Below are 16,958 nucleotides of genomic sequence, written 5' to 3' on the forward strand. Positions count from 1 at the left end.
CTTTTAATATTATCACCTCCATATCTCAAAACAATTATCATGCTTCAATCTTTTCTTAGTATTCAACACACTCAAAAGAAAGTTTCACAAATCTTGAATACGAAGCATATTATTATTAAGCAAATTACCATGCTATTAAGAGACTCTCAAAATAATTTAAGTGAAGCATGAGAGATCAATAGTTTCTTTAAAACAAATCCACCACCGTGTTCTAAAAGATCTGAGTGAAGCACATAGAGCAAAATTATAACGCTCAAAAGATATAAGTGAAGCACATAGAGCAAAACTACATAGCTCAAAAGATATAAGTGAAGTACATAGAGCAAAACTACTTAGCTCAAAAGATATAAGTGAAGCACATAGAATATTCTAACAAATTTTAATTCATGTATGGCTCTCTCAAATGGTGTGTACAGAAAGGATGATTGTGGCATACTAAGACACACAGACACAAATAATACAAGACGCTCCAAGCAAAACACATATCATGTTGGTGAATAAAAATATAGCTCCAAGTAAATTACTGATGGAAGTGGACAAAAGAGGGGATGCCTTCAGGGGCATCCCCAAGCTTTGACTTTTTGGTGTCCTTGGATTATCTTGGGGGTGCCATGGGCATCCCCAAGCTTAGGCTATTGCCACTCCTTGTTCCATGATCCATCAAAAGAATTCACCCAAAACTTGAAAACTTCACAACACAAAACTCAAAATAGAAAACTCGTGAGCTCCGTTAGCGAAAGAAAACAAAAGACCACTTCAAGGTACTGTAATGAACTCATTATTTATTTATATTGGTGTTAAACCTACTGTATTCCAACTTCTCTATGGATTATAAACTATTTTACTAGCCATAGATTCATCAAAATAAGCAAACAACACACGAAAAACAGAATCTGTCAAAAACAGAACAATCTGTAGTAATCTGTAGCTAGCGCAAGATCTGGAACCCCACAAATTCTAAAATAAATTTCTGGACGTGACGAATTTATCTATTAATCATCTTCAAAAAGAATTAACTAAATAGCACTCTTCAAATAAAAATGAAAGCAGTTCTCATGAGCGTTAAAGTTTCTGTTTTTTACAGCAAGTTCAACAAGACTTTCCCCAAGTCTTCCCAACGGTTCTACTTGGCACAAACACTAATTAAACACAAAAAACACAACCAAAACAGAGGCTAAATAATTTATTTATTACTAAGCAGGAGCAAAAGCAAGGAATAAAAAATAAAATTGGGTTGCCTCCCAACAAGCGCTATCGTTTAACGCCCCTAGCTAGGCATAAAAGCGAGGATAGATCTAGGTATTGCCATCTTTGGTAGGCAATCCATAAGTGGCTCTCATGATAGTTTCATATGGCAATTTTATTTTCTTTCTTGAAAAGTGTTCCATGCCCTTTTTTAATGGAAATTGAAATCTAATATTCCCTTCCTTCATATCAATAATCGCACCAACCGTTCTAAGGAAAGGTCTACCAAGAATAATAGGGCAAGAAGGATTGCAATCTATATCAAGAACAGTGAAATCTACGGGCACATAATTCCTATTTGCAACAATAATAACATCATTAATCCTTCCCATAGGTTTCTTAATAGTGTAATCCGCAAGATGCAAGTTTAGAGAGCAATCATCAAAATTACGGAAATCTAGTAAATCACACAAAGTCTTGGGAATAGTAGAGACACTAGCACCCAAATCACACAAAGAATAAAACTCATGATATTTAATTTTAATTTTAATAGTTGGTTCCCACTCATCATAGAGTTTTCTAGGGATAGAAACTTTGAACTCAAGTTTTTCTTCATAAGATTGCATCAAGGCATCAACAATATGTTCGGTGAAGGCTTTATTTTGACTATAAGCATGTGGAGAATTTAGCACGGATTGCAACAAGGAAATACAATCAATTAAAGAGCAACTTTCATAATTAAATTCCTTGAAATCCAATATAGTGGGTTTAGCAATATCTAGATTTTTATTTCTTCAATCCCACTTTCATCAATTTCATCATTAAGATCTAAATACTCCAAATTTTTAGAGCGCCTTCTAGGTAAAGGAAGATCATATTCAGTTTCATCAAGATTCATATTGCAAAACAAAGATTTAATAGGGGACACATCAATAACTTTTAGATCTTCATCTTGATTTTCATAGGAATTGGAAGAACACGCTTTAATAAAGGCATCTTTGGAAGCACGCATCCTAGCGGTTCTTTCCTTGCACTCATCAATGGAAATTCTCATGGCTTTGAGAGACTCATTGATATCATGCTTAGGAGGAATAGATCTAAGCTTTAAATAATCAACCTCAAGAGAAATTCTATCAACGTTTCTAACCAAATCATCAACTTTAAGCAATTTTTCTTCAAGCAAAGTATTAAAATTCTTTTGTGAATTCATAAACTCTTTAACACTATTCTCAAATTCAGAGGGCATCTTATTATAATTTCCATAAGAGTTGTTGTAGGAATTCCCATAATTATTAGAAGGATTACTAGGATATGGCCTAGGATTAAAATTCCCTCTATAAGTGTTGTTACCAAAATTATTCCTACCAACAAAATTCACATCCATAGATTCATTGTTATTCTCAATCAAGGTAGACAAAGGCATATCATTAGAATCAGAAGAAACACTCTTAGTAGCAAATAATTTCATAAGTTCATCCATCTTTCCACTCAAAACATTGATTTCTTCTATCGCATGCACTTTTTTATTAGAAGATCTTTCAGTATGCCATTGAGAATAATTAACCGCGGACGAATCTAAAAGATTTCTACAAGCAAAATTCAATCCGGCATAAAAAATTTGTATGATCATCCAAAAATTCAAACCATGAGTAGGGAAATTACGTATCATTAATTTCATTCTCTCCCAAGCTTGTGCAACATGTTCATGATCAAGTTGCTTAAAATTCATAATATCGTTTCTAAGAGAGATGATCTTAGCGGGAGGAAAATACTTAGAGATAAAAGCATCTTTGCACTTGTTCCATGAATCAATACTATTCTTAGGCAAAGACGAAAACCAAGCTTTAGCACGATCTCTAAGCAAACAAGGAAATAGCTTCAATCTAACGACATCATTATCGACATCTTTTTTCTTTTGCATATCACATAAATCAACGAAGCTATTCAGATGAGTAGCGGCATCTTCTCTAGGAAGGTCGGCGAATTGATCTTTCATAACAAGATTCAACAAAGCAGTACTAATTCCACAAGATTCAGCATCAGTAAGAGGAGCAATCGGAGTGCTAAGGAAATCATTATTATTGGTATTGGTGAAGTCACACAATTTGGTAGTATCTTGAGCCATCGCGACAAACAAGCAATCTAACACACGAGCAAACAAAAAGCAAGCGGGCAAAAGAGGCAAATAGAGAGGGAGGATAGAGAGAGGGAGGGCGAATAAAACGGCAAGGGTGAATTGGGGGGAGAGGAAAACGAGAGGCAAATGGCAAATAATGTAATGCGAGAGATAGGGATTGTGATGGGTACTTGGTATGTTGACTTTTTGCGTAGACTCCCCGGCAACGGCGCCAGAAATCCTTCTTGCTACGTCTTGAGCTTGCGTTGGTTTTCCCCGAAGAGGAAGGGATGATGCAGCAGAGTAGCGTAAGTATTTCCCTCAGTTTTTGAGAACCAAGGTATCAATCTAGTAGGAGGCCACGCTCAAGTCCCTCGTACCTGCACAAAGCGATAGCTACTCGCAACCAACGCGATTAGGGGTTGTCAATCCCTTCACGGTCACTTACGAGAGTGAGATCTGATAGATATAATATTTTTGGTATTTTTGGTATAAAGATGCAAAGTAAAAAGTAAAAGCAAAGTAAAAGGCAAAGCAAGATTAAAGTGATGGAGATTGATATGATGAGAATAGACCCGGGGGCCATAGGCTTCACTAGTGGCTTCTCTCAAGAGCATAAGTATTCTACGGTGGGTAAACAAATTACTGTTGAGCAATTGACAGAATTGAGCATAGTTATGAGAATAGCTAGGTATGATCATGTATATAGCAATCACGTCCGTGACAAGTAGACCGAAACGATTCTGCATCTACTACTATTAATCCACTCATCGACCGCTATCCAGCATGCATCTAGAGTATTAAGTTAAAAACAGAGTAACGCCTTAAGCAAGATGACGTGATGTAGAGAGATCAATTCATGCAATATGAAATGAACCCCATTTTGTTATCCTCGATGGCAACGATGCAATACGTGCCTTGCTGCCCCATCTGTCACTGGGAAAGGACGCCGCAAGATCGAACCCAAAGCTAAGCACTTCTCCCATGGCAAGAACTACCAATCTAGTTGGCCAAACCAAACGGATAATTCGAAGAGACTTGCAAAGATAACCAATCATACAAAAAAGAATTCAGACAAGATTCAAATATTATTCATAGATAGACTTGATCATAAACCCACAATTCATCGATCTCAACAAACACACCGCAAAAAGAAGATTACATCAAATAGATCTCCACAAGAGGGGGAGAACTTTGTATTGAGATTCAAAGAGAGAGAAGAAGCCATCTAGCTACTAAATATGGACCCGAAGGTCTGAGGTAAACTACTCACACTTCATCGGAGGGGCTAGGATGATGTAGAAGCCCTCCGTGATGACGGCCCTCTTCCGGCGGAGCTCCGGAACAGGCCCCAAGATGGGATCTTGTGGATACAGAAAGTTGCGACGGTGGAATTAGGTTTTTGGCTCCTGTTCTGATCGTTTGGGGGTACGTAGGTATATATAGGAGGAAGGAGTACGTTGGAGGAGCACCGAGGGGCCCATGAGGTAGGGGCGCGCCCCCCACCCTAGTGTGACGCCCCTGATTTGACCGTACACTAATTATACACGCAAACGTGTACGATCAAGATCAGGGACTCGCGGCAAGATATCACAACACAACTCTACAAATAAAATAAGTCATACAAGCATCATAATACAAGCCAGGGGCCTCGAGGGCTCGAATACAAGAGCTCGATCATAGACGAGTCAGCGGAAGCAACAATATCTGAGTACAGACATAAGTTAAACAAGTTTGCCTTAAGAAGGCTAGCACAAACTAGGATACAGATCGAAAGAGGCACAGGCCTCCTGCCTGGGATCCTCCTAAACTACTCCTGGTCGTCGTCAGCGGGCTGCACGTAGTAGTAGGCACCTCACGAGTAGTAGTAGTAGTCGTCGTCGACGGTGGCATCTGGCTCCTGGGCTCCAACGTCTGGTCGCAGCAATCGAGTATAGAAAGGGGGAAAAGAGGGAGCAAAGCAACCGTGAGTACTCATCCAAAGTACTCGCAAGCAAGGAGCTACACTACATATGTATGGATTGGTATCAAATGGAATAAGGGTATCATATGTGGACTGAACTGCAGAATGCCGGAATGAGAGGGGGATAGCTAGTCCTATCGAAGACTACGCTTCTAGTAACCTCCATCTTGCAGCAGAAGAAGAGAGTAGATGGCAAGTTCAACAAGTAACATCGCATAGCATAATCCTACCCGGCGATCCTCTCCTCGTCGCCCTGTTAGAGAGCGGCCACCGTGTTGTATCTGGCACTTGGAAGGGTGTGTTTTATTAAGTATCCAGTTATAGTTGTCATAAGGTCAAGGTACAACTCCAAGTCGTCCTATTATCGAGGATCACGGCTATTTGAATAGATTAACTTCCCTGCAGGGGTGCACCACATAACCCAACACACTCGATCCCATTTGGCCGGACACACTTTCCTGGGTCATGCCCGGCCTCGGAAGATCAACATGTCACAACCCTACCTAGGCACAACAGAGAGGTCAGCACGCCGGTCTAAATCCTATGGCGCAGGGGTCTGGGCCCATCGCCCATTGCACACCTGCACGTTGTGAGGGCGGCCGGAAGCAGACCTAGCCTAGCAGGCGTTCCAGTCCAATCCGGCGCGCGCCGCTCAGTCGCTGACGTCATGAAGGCTTCGGCTGATACCACGACGTCGAGTGCCCATAACTGTCCCCGCGTAGATGGTTAGTGCGTATAGGCCAGTGGCCAGACTCAGATCAAATACCAAGATCTCGTTAAACGTGTTATCTTGAAATAACCGCGAACGCCGACCATGGCCAGGCCCACCTCTCTCCTAGGTGGTCTCAACATGCCCTGTCGCTCCGCCTCAAAGTAACAGTCGGGGGCCGTCGGGAACCCAGGCCCACCACTACCTGGGTGGAACCACCTGCCCCTTCAGCCCCCATCTCCAAACAATATCACCGGTAATGTAACAGTGTAAAGTATATAGTATATGCCCGTGATCACCTCCCGAAGTGATCACAGCCCAGTAGTATAGCATGGCAGACGGACAAGAGTGTAGGGCCACTGATGATAATCTAGCTTCCTATACTAAGCATTTAGGATTGCAGGTAAGGTATCAACAGCTGTAGCAACAATGACAGGCTATGCATCAGGATAGGATTAACGGAAAGCAGTAACATGCTACACTACTCTAATGCAAGCAGTATAGAGAAGAGTAGGCGATATCTGGTGATCAAGGGAGGGGCTTGTCTGGTTGCTCTGGCAAGAGAGAGGGGTCGTCAACACCGTAGTCGTACTGGGTAGCACCGGCGTTGGTCTCGGGGTCTACCGGAGAACAAGAGGGGGAAGAAACAGTAAATACGGAGCAAACAAAGCATCACAAAACATAACGAGGCAATACGCGGTGCTAGGTATGCCCTAACGCAGAACTAGGTGATACCGGGAAAGGGGGGAAACATCCGGGAAAGTATCCCCGGTGTTTCACGTTTTTGGACAAATGAATTGGAGGGGGAAAGCTGCGTGTTTGCTATGCTAGGGATGTGTGGCGGACGAACGGACTGCGTATCTGAATTCGTCTCTTCGTACTGAGCAACTTTCATGTACAAAGCAGTTATGTCTGAGTACGGTTTATTTTATAAAGATTTAACCATCTACTAGCATTATTACTAATTAATTATTTCGAAAAAGAATTGCTGCATCATCATGACGACAGCGTGACGTCAGCGGTCAAAGTTGACTAGTCAACTGACAGGTGGGGGCCATTTGTCATTAACTAAGACTAACTAAACATGTTTAATTAGTTTAGCTAAATGATTAGGTTAACTAATTTTAATTATTTTAGTTAAACAGAATTAATTAACTTAACTAATTAATTAATTATTAATTATTGATTTTATTAAATTCATTTTTAAAACGTTTTAGGGGTGGGCCCCGGCTGTCATGGGCACATAGGCCAAACCGGGCGTGAGCGCGATTGCGGGCGCCCAATGGGGCGAGCCCAGGCGACGGGCGCTAGTCGCCTGATAGGGTGTTGCAGGGAGAGGCAACCGGGGCAGCAGCGAGGCGCGCCGCAGCTACCGACGGGTGGAGGCGGGCAGCAGCAGCATCAGCAGCAGGCTGCAGGGCCGCGCGGTGCACGAGCGCTGGCTGCAGTGGTGCAACAACAGGCAACAGCAGCACAAGGAGCCAAAGGCGGAAACTACGGCGGAGCTAGCGGCAACCAGTGCTACAGAGCATAGGGAGGAGGGGGCAAAAGGTCGTGGAGAGCCGGAGGCTCACAGCGGAAGCGTCAGGGTGCTCGGTGGAGCCGAAGGAGGTTGGGGCCGAGCGGCTCGACGGCGCAGTTCGCGGTGACGTCCAACGGCGTCGGAGGAGGGGGGCTTCGGTCGATGAGGGGGACGAAGGCGAGGGAGGTCGGATCCGTGATGGGGCCTCCGGGATCCGTCCCTCTCCGGCGAGGAGGCAGCTTGGCGCGGCACGGACACGTATGCGGAGAACCAGGCGGCGACGGCCATGGCAGGATCTTCGCGAGGTGGTGGCGCGAGGACGGCGGTAGACAGTGGTTCCTCGGGCGCTGGCATGCCGGCGAACAGCGAGCCGGCGGGGACGTCCCGGGGCGTCAGGCGACCAGGGCGTCGGGTGCCCCGATCTCGATCCAGAATGGGGAGTGGGAGAGATCGTGGGAGGATCGTGGGGGGAAGTGGGGACGGACCACTAGGTTTGGTCGCCCCAAGGTTGTTGTAGGCGTCGGTCGGGCCCTATCTGGTTGGCCCAGAGGCCAGCTGGGCCGTGGCCTGGTGGGGGGGTTCTCTCTTTATCCTTTTTTGTTATTTTCTTTTTTTTGTTTAGCTACTGTTTTCTATTTATTTCAGCTGCCAAATGCCTTTTGTTCACTATGAAACTTTGCACATAATTCCTAGTCAACATGATAAGGTCGCACAAAAAAGTTTGAGGCCAATTGGAAACGTTCAAATTTATAGTTGAATTAAAATGCTTTTATTTAATCTTGTTATTCCACTAAATGAATTCCAGGGGCAATTTGGGAAACCAAATGTGGTTGGTTCCAACATATTCATTACTTAGTGAATATTTGCCACCCATCGAACATTTTTACTTATCAGTTTGAAGAAATATTATTTTGACTTTATTTTAAATTTTGAATTTGGCTTTGATTTTATCAAGTGGCAATTTGGCTTAGTTAATCTTGATGACCTGGCACCATTAGTCTGGAGTTACTATAGCTTAACTATCCGGGCGTTACAATTCTCCTCCACTACAAGAAATCTCGTCCCGGGATTTAGGAGGGGAAGTGAGGGGGGAAATATGGTTATGAAATTCTAATGAATCTTCTCGGTCTTGATTGCCCTTCTCGAAGAGATCGATCCATTGCATTGATGTCTTCATTCCACTGGTTCAGGCCATCATGATGAAGTCATCATCCTTTCTTCGGAAATTTCATCATACTTACGAAAGGACAAGGGGTAACTTTGGAAGAACGGACCTTACAAGGTTGACTATCTGGTAGATAACTCAGGGAATGTGGTAGAAAGTAACTCTCGAGTAGATACTTAAGAAAATATCGAGAGTAAAGTAAGAAGGTACCATGAGAAGTTTCCAATGGGCAAGCAATCGTTCGATGGCCTAATCAGAAGGTGAAAGGGGTTCGGAGCAACGAGAACAAGTAATGTGTCTGCTACCAGAATAGATCACTAGGCAGGTGGCCCGTGAACTACATATGAAGTCAAGCGTGAGGAATAACTTTGACAACAGGGTGTACAGGAGAGTCAGGTTTTGATCCTGTGAAAAACTGTGGGTTATGGGCCCATCATATGGGTTAAAAGTAGGAAGGGGGTGACGTCTTGCAAGATCATGTCAGCAAGGCATGTCAAAGGATAGACTATCGATTATGTCGGCAACAACCATTGGTACCAAGGGCGAGGGACGAAGAGAACCATTTTCTTGCTCGTTGAACGAGGCGGACCAATTGGCAAAGTTCTCGTCCATCGGTGGCTACCGGAATGTCATCAACAATAGTAACAGGGTCTTGCTGACAAAGTTGTACACTGAGGTGTTAGATAAGCAGAGAATTATTACTGCTTAGATTATATAAATCACAAGAAGGGTTAAACCAACCAATGGAAAGGAAAAATGTGATCATTAGATTAACCAGAACAATGGAAAGGAAGATGTGTTTAAACACATATTTCAGGGGTATATCCTTCCCAAGGACAAGCAAAGCATGATATCCATGACAGGATATAATGTAGAAAACTCTTTAGGTAAGGGGAGAGAAATTTCATGACATTACCCATACATCGGTGTTTGGATAATTGAGCAGGAAACATTTAACATGGGCTTCAAATGTTCTTTGTTGAAAATCAGAGTACCACAAACATGCTTCGATATAGCATTGACATGGTCACTGGGTAGAGATTAGACTTTGGATACACAAAGGATCCATCAGTAACAACTTATAGAATAAGTATTACAATTTCCTCATGGAAGAATGGCTAACCTTTCTAAAAAGGAAACTATAACAATAGGCCCTCCAGGCAGGTGTGTTAGGATGACATCGCCTTATTGGATTAAAGACCAATGTTATAACTCTTGGGAATATGTTCCAACCATTGTATCTGACCGAGATTCAGGTCCGATTGGTGTCAGGATACGCTAGACTAGGGATGCCTGAGAAGAAAAGGTGCAACACAAACTATCGAGATGACATTGTAAGATTCACGGGAATTGAACTATGGAAGCGAGTTCCAAATCAAGAGTTCATCATTAAATGAAGGAGAGGCGAGGAGGTGGCTGATTGACTCAGCGACAATTCATTGAGATTATCAAAAGATGGATTTCCACACTTATGTGAACAAGGGGATAACATTTGCCGGATCAAATGATATAATGATGTATGCTAGAGGAAAAACATACACATTTAAACATTGGCTGAAAAGTGCACCCAAAAATCTCGACTAGGTAGCACGATCAATGTTTGAATGATGATTCAATAAGCAATAGACTCCGAATGAAGCTATCGACCATTAACGTCAAAGCAACAGGGTTGCTAGAAATTTTGAATTTTACACATCACGATCCATTTGTCGGTTTTTCGGTTGGAAACAACACGGGTACCAAGGAATGAACGAAGATAGCAAGAGGTATCACTTGTATCAAGAATTCTTAAGAAGTGGTAAAATTCTCACGACATCCATGGCATAAAAGGTGGTAATATTCCAAGGTAAAGAAGAACAAATGCTGGGTAGCAAGCATCTCAAGGTTTATCACAAAAGATGAACAAGTTTGTGTTGGAGGGAAGGCAATAAAGTGGTCAATGACAACACAATTTATTGAGGGCAAGGATGGTATTTCTCATCATGAATTCAATTGATATCTTGGAAGAGCTCAGAATGCTGATGCTGATCATGACACATTTGTCGAGAGATTTCATGAAGTTGTAACCGATCGGCGATGACATCAAGTCAAATGAATGATGAAGCGAAAGTTATCAGAACCATGGTATGAAACAAACTTGAAATCAAGCTTGTTGTTCAAGGACAATTGATACGACGAGGAAGATCGATGTAAGATTAGCTCACCATCGAAATTTTTGCTCTGGGAAGAAGGACCAGGTAGCACGGCTAAAATCGGCATGACAAGGATATAGCCAAGCAGGCTAGGGATGACGTGATCGAGTTCAAACTCGTAAGTAATGAAGGTTACCAAAATCTGATTAATCATGGTGCGGACTTGACTCAGTTATTGGTATCTTTGAGTGTTTAATAACTCAGAGCCCGTGAAAAATTGGAATCAATGAGAATATAGCACTTGATGAAGAACTCATAAGAAGTTATGCGGTTCCATGATAATCTCAAGATACCAGGGGGTAATACTCGACGGCAGATCAAAGTAGAGGTTGGACTAGGGTAATGCTCTGCAGAAGACAAGTGCTCAAACTTGCACGAGAAATGGAATCAAGGAGAAACATGGTCGGAACCATGTCCACAGATACAAGATGAACTTATAATAAGGGGATAATTATTTTAAGAGAAGCTTCCATGATAAGGTATACATCGGGTCCATGGGCATGAACACGGGGTTCAAGGTCGACTCCCACTTGTTCAACGCATAACCTTTCATTCACCTCTCATATTTCGAAAATGACAATAACTGTTGAAAAATTTACCTGGTGCAATACAAAATAAGTATGACCCATGTAATCTTTCGGGTTCACACGGATTATGGAAGGCATAGGTTCAACCCATCAGGGCATCTTAGGAACATATACCACAAACTTCAGAGTAAAAAAATACAAGCTCGAAAGTAGAGCATTGTTCGCAAAGCAGAGGATACAATTTACCAAAGGCATTATGTATCCGAAGAAAATCTCACAATGTTTAATGAATATGAAGGACGGTGTCGAATAAAATCCAACAAAGGATCTGGTGGTCCACAAGGGATCTGATATGAGCATCGGTACTCAACCAGAAGAAGGAAAAAGGTAAGAAGATGAGACCATAGAAACAACTGACTAATTTAAGCTCAAATGCAATGGAATTATGATTTTCAAATCAAGGGATCAGAAGCAACACTCTGATTAGGGTTGGATAAGTTGAATAGCCTTAGGGGTACAATCGACAACTATTTGAATGGTCGAGAACCAGCTCATGTTCGGGAAGACATCTAAGCCGGAAAGATAATTTATAAGGATCAACTGATGATTGCGTGCATTCGCACACATGCTGAATCAATATGGTCAGAATGTTCATCACAAGGATTTTAACGAATATTGCTTGACATATGGAATTAACCATTATGCAAGCAGGTAAAGAAGATCAAGAGCAATAGGCTACTGAGGATTTCGGAAGATCGAATGGCATTTCGAAGAATTTTGTGAAACACCTGAACAACTGGGGATGAACGAATCCCCGGTAAATGCGAGGAATTATTCATACATGTATTCATGAGGAAAAGGAGCCGCAAGACAACACAAAGAATCCTCGGAATATCCGAAGTATTTCAGGGTATCTTGTAATAACAACAACAATTGGAAATGAAGTTATGGACGACAAGTGTATGTAGCTTTCCATAGGGATTTATCGGTGGTATGGAAGTGCAACGGCAAAGGGCACAAGGGTCTTGGGGAAACATCGGAGAGTATCTTCAAAATATTCTGGTGCAGCCAGCAATCATCTGGACTGAAGGGGCTCTCCGGGAGAAAGTATTTACGAGAACCTAATGTTAGAGTTTTAGTAAATTCATTTAACCTGAATAGAAGAGATGTCAGAGTCCCAGAGTATAGGTCGAGGAATAAAAGATCATAATACCACCCAGATGGCGATGTGGGCCCGTAAGGCACACAGCCATGTTAGTAAAAGTTTTTGTAATGTCTAGACTCAACTTCGGCCAAGGAGTGTGGAAGGGGGATTCCTACAGGTAGTCGGCTCTGATACCAACTTGTGACGCCCCCGATTTGACCGTACACTAATCATACACGCAAACGTGTACGATCAAGATCAGGGACTCACAGGAAGATATCACAACACAACTCTACAAATAAAATAAGTCATACAAGCATCATAATATAAGCCATGGGCCTCGAGGGCTCGAATACAAGAGCTCGATCATAGACGAGTCAGCGGAAGCAACAATATCTAAGTACAGACATAAGTTAAACAAGTTTGCCTTAAGAAGGCTAGCACAAACCGGGATACAGATCGAAAGAGGCGCAGGCCTCCTGCTTGGGATCCTCCTAAACTACTCCTGGTCGTCGTCAGCGGGCTGCACGTAGTAGTAGGCACCTCCCGAGTAGTAGTAGTCGTCATCGACGGTGGCGTCTGGCTCCTGGGCTCCAATGTCTGGTCGAAGCAATCGAGTATTGAAAGGAGAAAAAGAGGGAGAAAAGAAACCGTGAGTACTCATCCAAAGTACTCGCAAGCAAGGAGCTACACTACATATGTATGCATTGGTATCAAATGGAAAAGGGGTACCATATGTGGACTGAACTGCAGAATGTCGGAATAAGAGGGGGATAGCTAGTCCTATCGAAGACTACGCTTCTGGTAACCTCCATCTTGCAACAGAAGAAGAGAGTAGATGGCAAGTTCACCAAGTAACATCGCATAGCATAATCCTACCCGGCGATCCTCTCCTCGTCGCCCTGTTAGAGAGCGACCACGGGGTTGTATCTGGCACTTGGAAGGGTGTGTTTTATTAAGTATCCAGTTCTAGTTGTCATAAGGTCAAGGTACAACTCCAAGTCGTCCTATTATCGAGGATCACGGCTATTCGAATAGATTAACTTCCCTACAGGGGTGCACCACATAACCCAACACGCTCGATCCCATTTGGCCGGACACACTTTCCTGGGTCATGCCCGACCTCTGAAGATCAACACGTCACAGCCCTACCTAGGCACAACAAAGAAGTCAGCACGCCGGTCTAAATCCTATGGCGCAAGGGTCTGGGCCCATCGCCCATTGCACACCTGCACATTGCGAGGGCGGCCGAAAGCAGACCTAGCCTGGCAGGCGTTCCAGTCCAATCCGGCGCGCGCCGCTAAGTCGCTAACGTCACGAAGGCTTCGGCTGATACCATGACGTCGAGTGCCCATAACTGTCCCCACGTAGATGGTTAGTGCGTATAGGCCAGTGCCAGACTCAGATCAAATACCAAGATCTTGTTAAACGTGTTATCTTGAAATAACCGCGAACGCTGACCAGGGCCAGGCCCACCTCTCTCCTAGGTGGTCTCAACATGCCCTGTCGCTCCGCCTCAAAGTAACAGTCGGGGGCCGTCGGGAACCTAGGCCCACCACTACCTGGGTGGAACCACCTGCCCCTTCAGCCCCCATCTCCAAACAGTATCACCGGTAATGTAACAGTGTACAGTATATAGTATATGCCCGTGATCACCTCCCGAAGTGATCACAGCCCAGTAGTATAGCATGGCAGACGGACAAGAGTGTAGGGCCACTGATGATAATCTAGCATCCTATACTAAGCATTTAGGATTGCAGGTAAGGTATCAACAGTTGTAGCAACAATGACAGGCTATGCATCAGGATAGGATTAACGGAAAGCGGTAACATGCTACACTACTCTAATGCAAGCAGTATAGAGAAGAGTAGGCGATATCTGGTGATCAAGGGAGGGGCTTGCCCGGTTGCTCTCGCAAGAGAGAGGGGTCGTCAACACCATAGTCGTACTGGGTAGCAGCGGCGTTGGTGTCGGGGTCTACCGGAGAACAAGAGGGGGAAGAAACAGTAAATACGGAGCAAACAAAGCATCACAAAACATAACGAGGCAATACGCGGTGCTAGGTATGCCCTAACGCAGAACTAGGTGATACCGGGAAAGGGGGGAAACATCCGGGAAAGTATCCCCGGTGTTTCACGTTTTTGGACAAATGAATTGGAGGGGGAAAGCTGCGTGTTTGCTATGCTAGGGATGTGTGGCGGACGAACGGACTGTGTATCCGAATTCGTCTCATCGTTCTGAGCAACTTTCATGTACAAAGCAGTTATGTCCGAGTACGGTTTATTTTATAAAGATTTAACCTTTTACTAGCATTATTACTAATTAATTATTTCGAAAAAGAATTGATGCATCATCATGACGACAGCGTGACGTCAGCGGTCAAAGTTGACTAGTCAACTGACAGGTGGGGGCCATTTTTGTCATTAACTAAGACTAACTAAACCTGTTTAATTAGTTTAGCTAAATGATTAGGTTAACTAATTTTAATTAGTTTAGTTATACAGAATTAATTAACTTAACTAATTAATTAATTATTAATTATTGCTTTTATTAAATTCATTTTTTAAAACGTTTTAGGGGTGGGCCCCGGCTGTCATGGGCACATAGGCCAAACCGGGCGCGGGCACGATTGCGGGCGCCCAATGGGGCGAGCCCAGGCGACGGGCGCTAGTCGCCCGATAGGGCGCTACAGGGAGAGGCAACCGGGGAAGCGGCGAGGCGCGCCGCAGCTGTCGACGGGTGGAGGCGGGCAGCAGCAGCATCAGCAGCAGGCTTCGGGGCCGCGCGGCGCACGGGCGCTGGCTGCAGCAGTGCAACAATAGGCAACAGCAGCACAAGGAGCGAAAGGCGGCAACTACGGCGGAGCTTGCGGCAACCAGCGCTAGAGAGCATAGGGAGGAGGGGGGCAAAAGGTCGTGGAGAGCCGGAGGCTCACAGCGGAAGCGGCAGGGTGCTCGGTGGAGCCGAAGGAGGTCGGGGCCGAGCGGCTCAACGGAGCAGTTCGCGGTGATGTCCAACGGCGTCGGAGGGGGGGGGGCTTCGGTCGATGAGGGGGAGGAAGGCGAGGGAGGCCGGATCCATGATGGGGCCTCCGGGATCCGTCCCTCTCCGGCGAGGAGGCAGCTTGGCGCGGCACGGACGCGGAGAACCAGGCGGCGACGGCCATGGCAGGATCTTCGCGAGGTGGTGGCGCGAGGACGGCGGTAGACAGTGGTTCCTCGGGCGCGGGCACGCCGGCAAACAGCGAGCCGGCGGGGACGTGCCCGGGCGTCAGGCGACCAGGGCGTCGGGTGCCCCGATCTCGTTCAAGAATTGGGAGTGGGAGAGGTCGTGGGAGGATCATGGGGGGAAGTGGGGACGGACCGCTAGGTTCGGTCGCCCCAAGGTTGCTGTAGGCGTCGGTCGGGCCCTGTCTGGTTGGCCCAGAGGCCAGCTGGGCCGTGGCCTGGTGGGGGGGTTCTCTCTTTATCCTTTTTTATTATTTTCTTTTTTTGTTTAGCTTCTGTTTTCTATTTATTTCAGCTGCCAAATGCCTTTTGTTCACTATGAAACTTTGCACAAAATTCCTAGTCAACATTATAAGGTCGCACAAAAAGTTTGAGGCCAATTGGAAACGTTCAAATTTATAGTTGAATTAAAATGCTTTTATTTAATCTTGTTATTCCACTAAATGAATTCTAGGGGCAATTTGGGAAACCAAATGTGGTTGGTTCCAACATATTCATTACTTAGTTAATATTTGCCACCCATCGAACATTTTTACTTATCAGTTTGAAGAAATATTATTTTGACTTTATTTTAAATTTTGAATTTGGCTTTGATTTTATCAAGTGGCAATTTGGCTTAGTTAATCTTGATGACCTGGCACCATTAGTCTGGAGTTACTGTAGCTTAACTATCCGGGCGTTACACCTAGTGACCGCCTCTTTTGTTCCTTGGAGCAGGGTCCAAGTCTCTTGGATCACGTTCGGTGAGAAAATCACGTTCCGGAAGGTTTTATTCCGTTTGGACTCCGTTTGATATTCCGTTTCTTCGAAACACTGAAATAGGCAAAAAATAGCAATTCTGGGCTGGGCCTCCGATTAATAGGTTAGTCCCAAAAATAATATAAAAGTAGAAGATAAAGCCCAATATAGTCCAAAACATTAGATAATATAGCATGGAGCAATCAAAAATTATAGATACGTTGGAGACGTATCATGCCTCTGTGCCGTACACCATAAAGAAGGGTGTATATCCGGTACTACAATTCGGCATGGTCCGCAGCCCCCAGAGTACGGAGTCGAGCTCCTATACCCAGTGCGTGTTAGACTCCGTTAAGGAACGCACTAATCTAGGTTTAATGCCGCTCATTATAAGACCGTTTGCTCGCTCAACTTGGTCGTTGGTTTGTGGGTGATAGACTGAAGCATAATCGAGCTTGATGCCCATTTTG

General features: G+C 44.3%; 1 protein-coding gene across 1 annotated transcript in view; it reads left to right on the plus strand.

The window, feature by feature from the left end:
* LOC119358153 overlaps window positions 1-7,507 on the plus strand; it is a 172,964-nt gene extending 165,457 nt beyond the window's left edge. The window contains exon 5 of the mRNA XM_037624833.1: window positions 7,191-7,507. Coding sequence (XP_037480730.1) covers window positions 7,191-7,507 — 317 coding nt within the window. The remainder of the gene's footprint in view (window positions 1-7,190) is intronic.
* The last annotated feature ends 9,451 nt before the right edge of the window (window positions 7,508-16,958 follow it).

Source organism: Triticum dicoccoides, chromosome 2A (assembly GCF_002162155.2).
Source record: "Triticum dicoccoides isolate Atlit2015 ecotype Zavitan chromosome 2A, WEW_v2.0, whole genome shotgun sequence".
NCBI lineage: Eukaryota > Viridiplantae > Streptophyta > Magnoliopsida > Poales > Poaceae > Triticum > Triticum dicoccoides.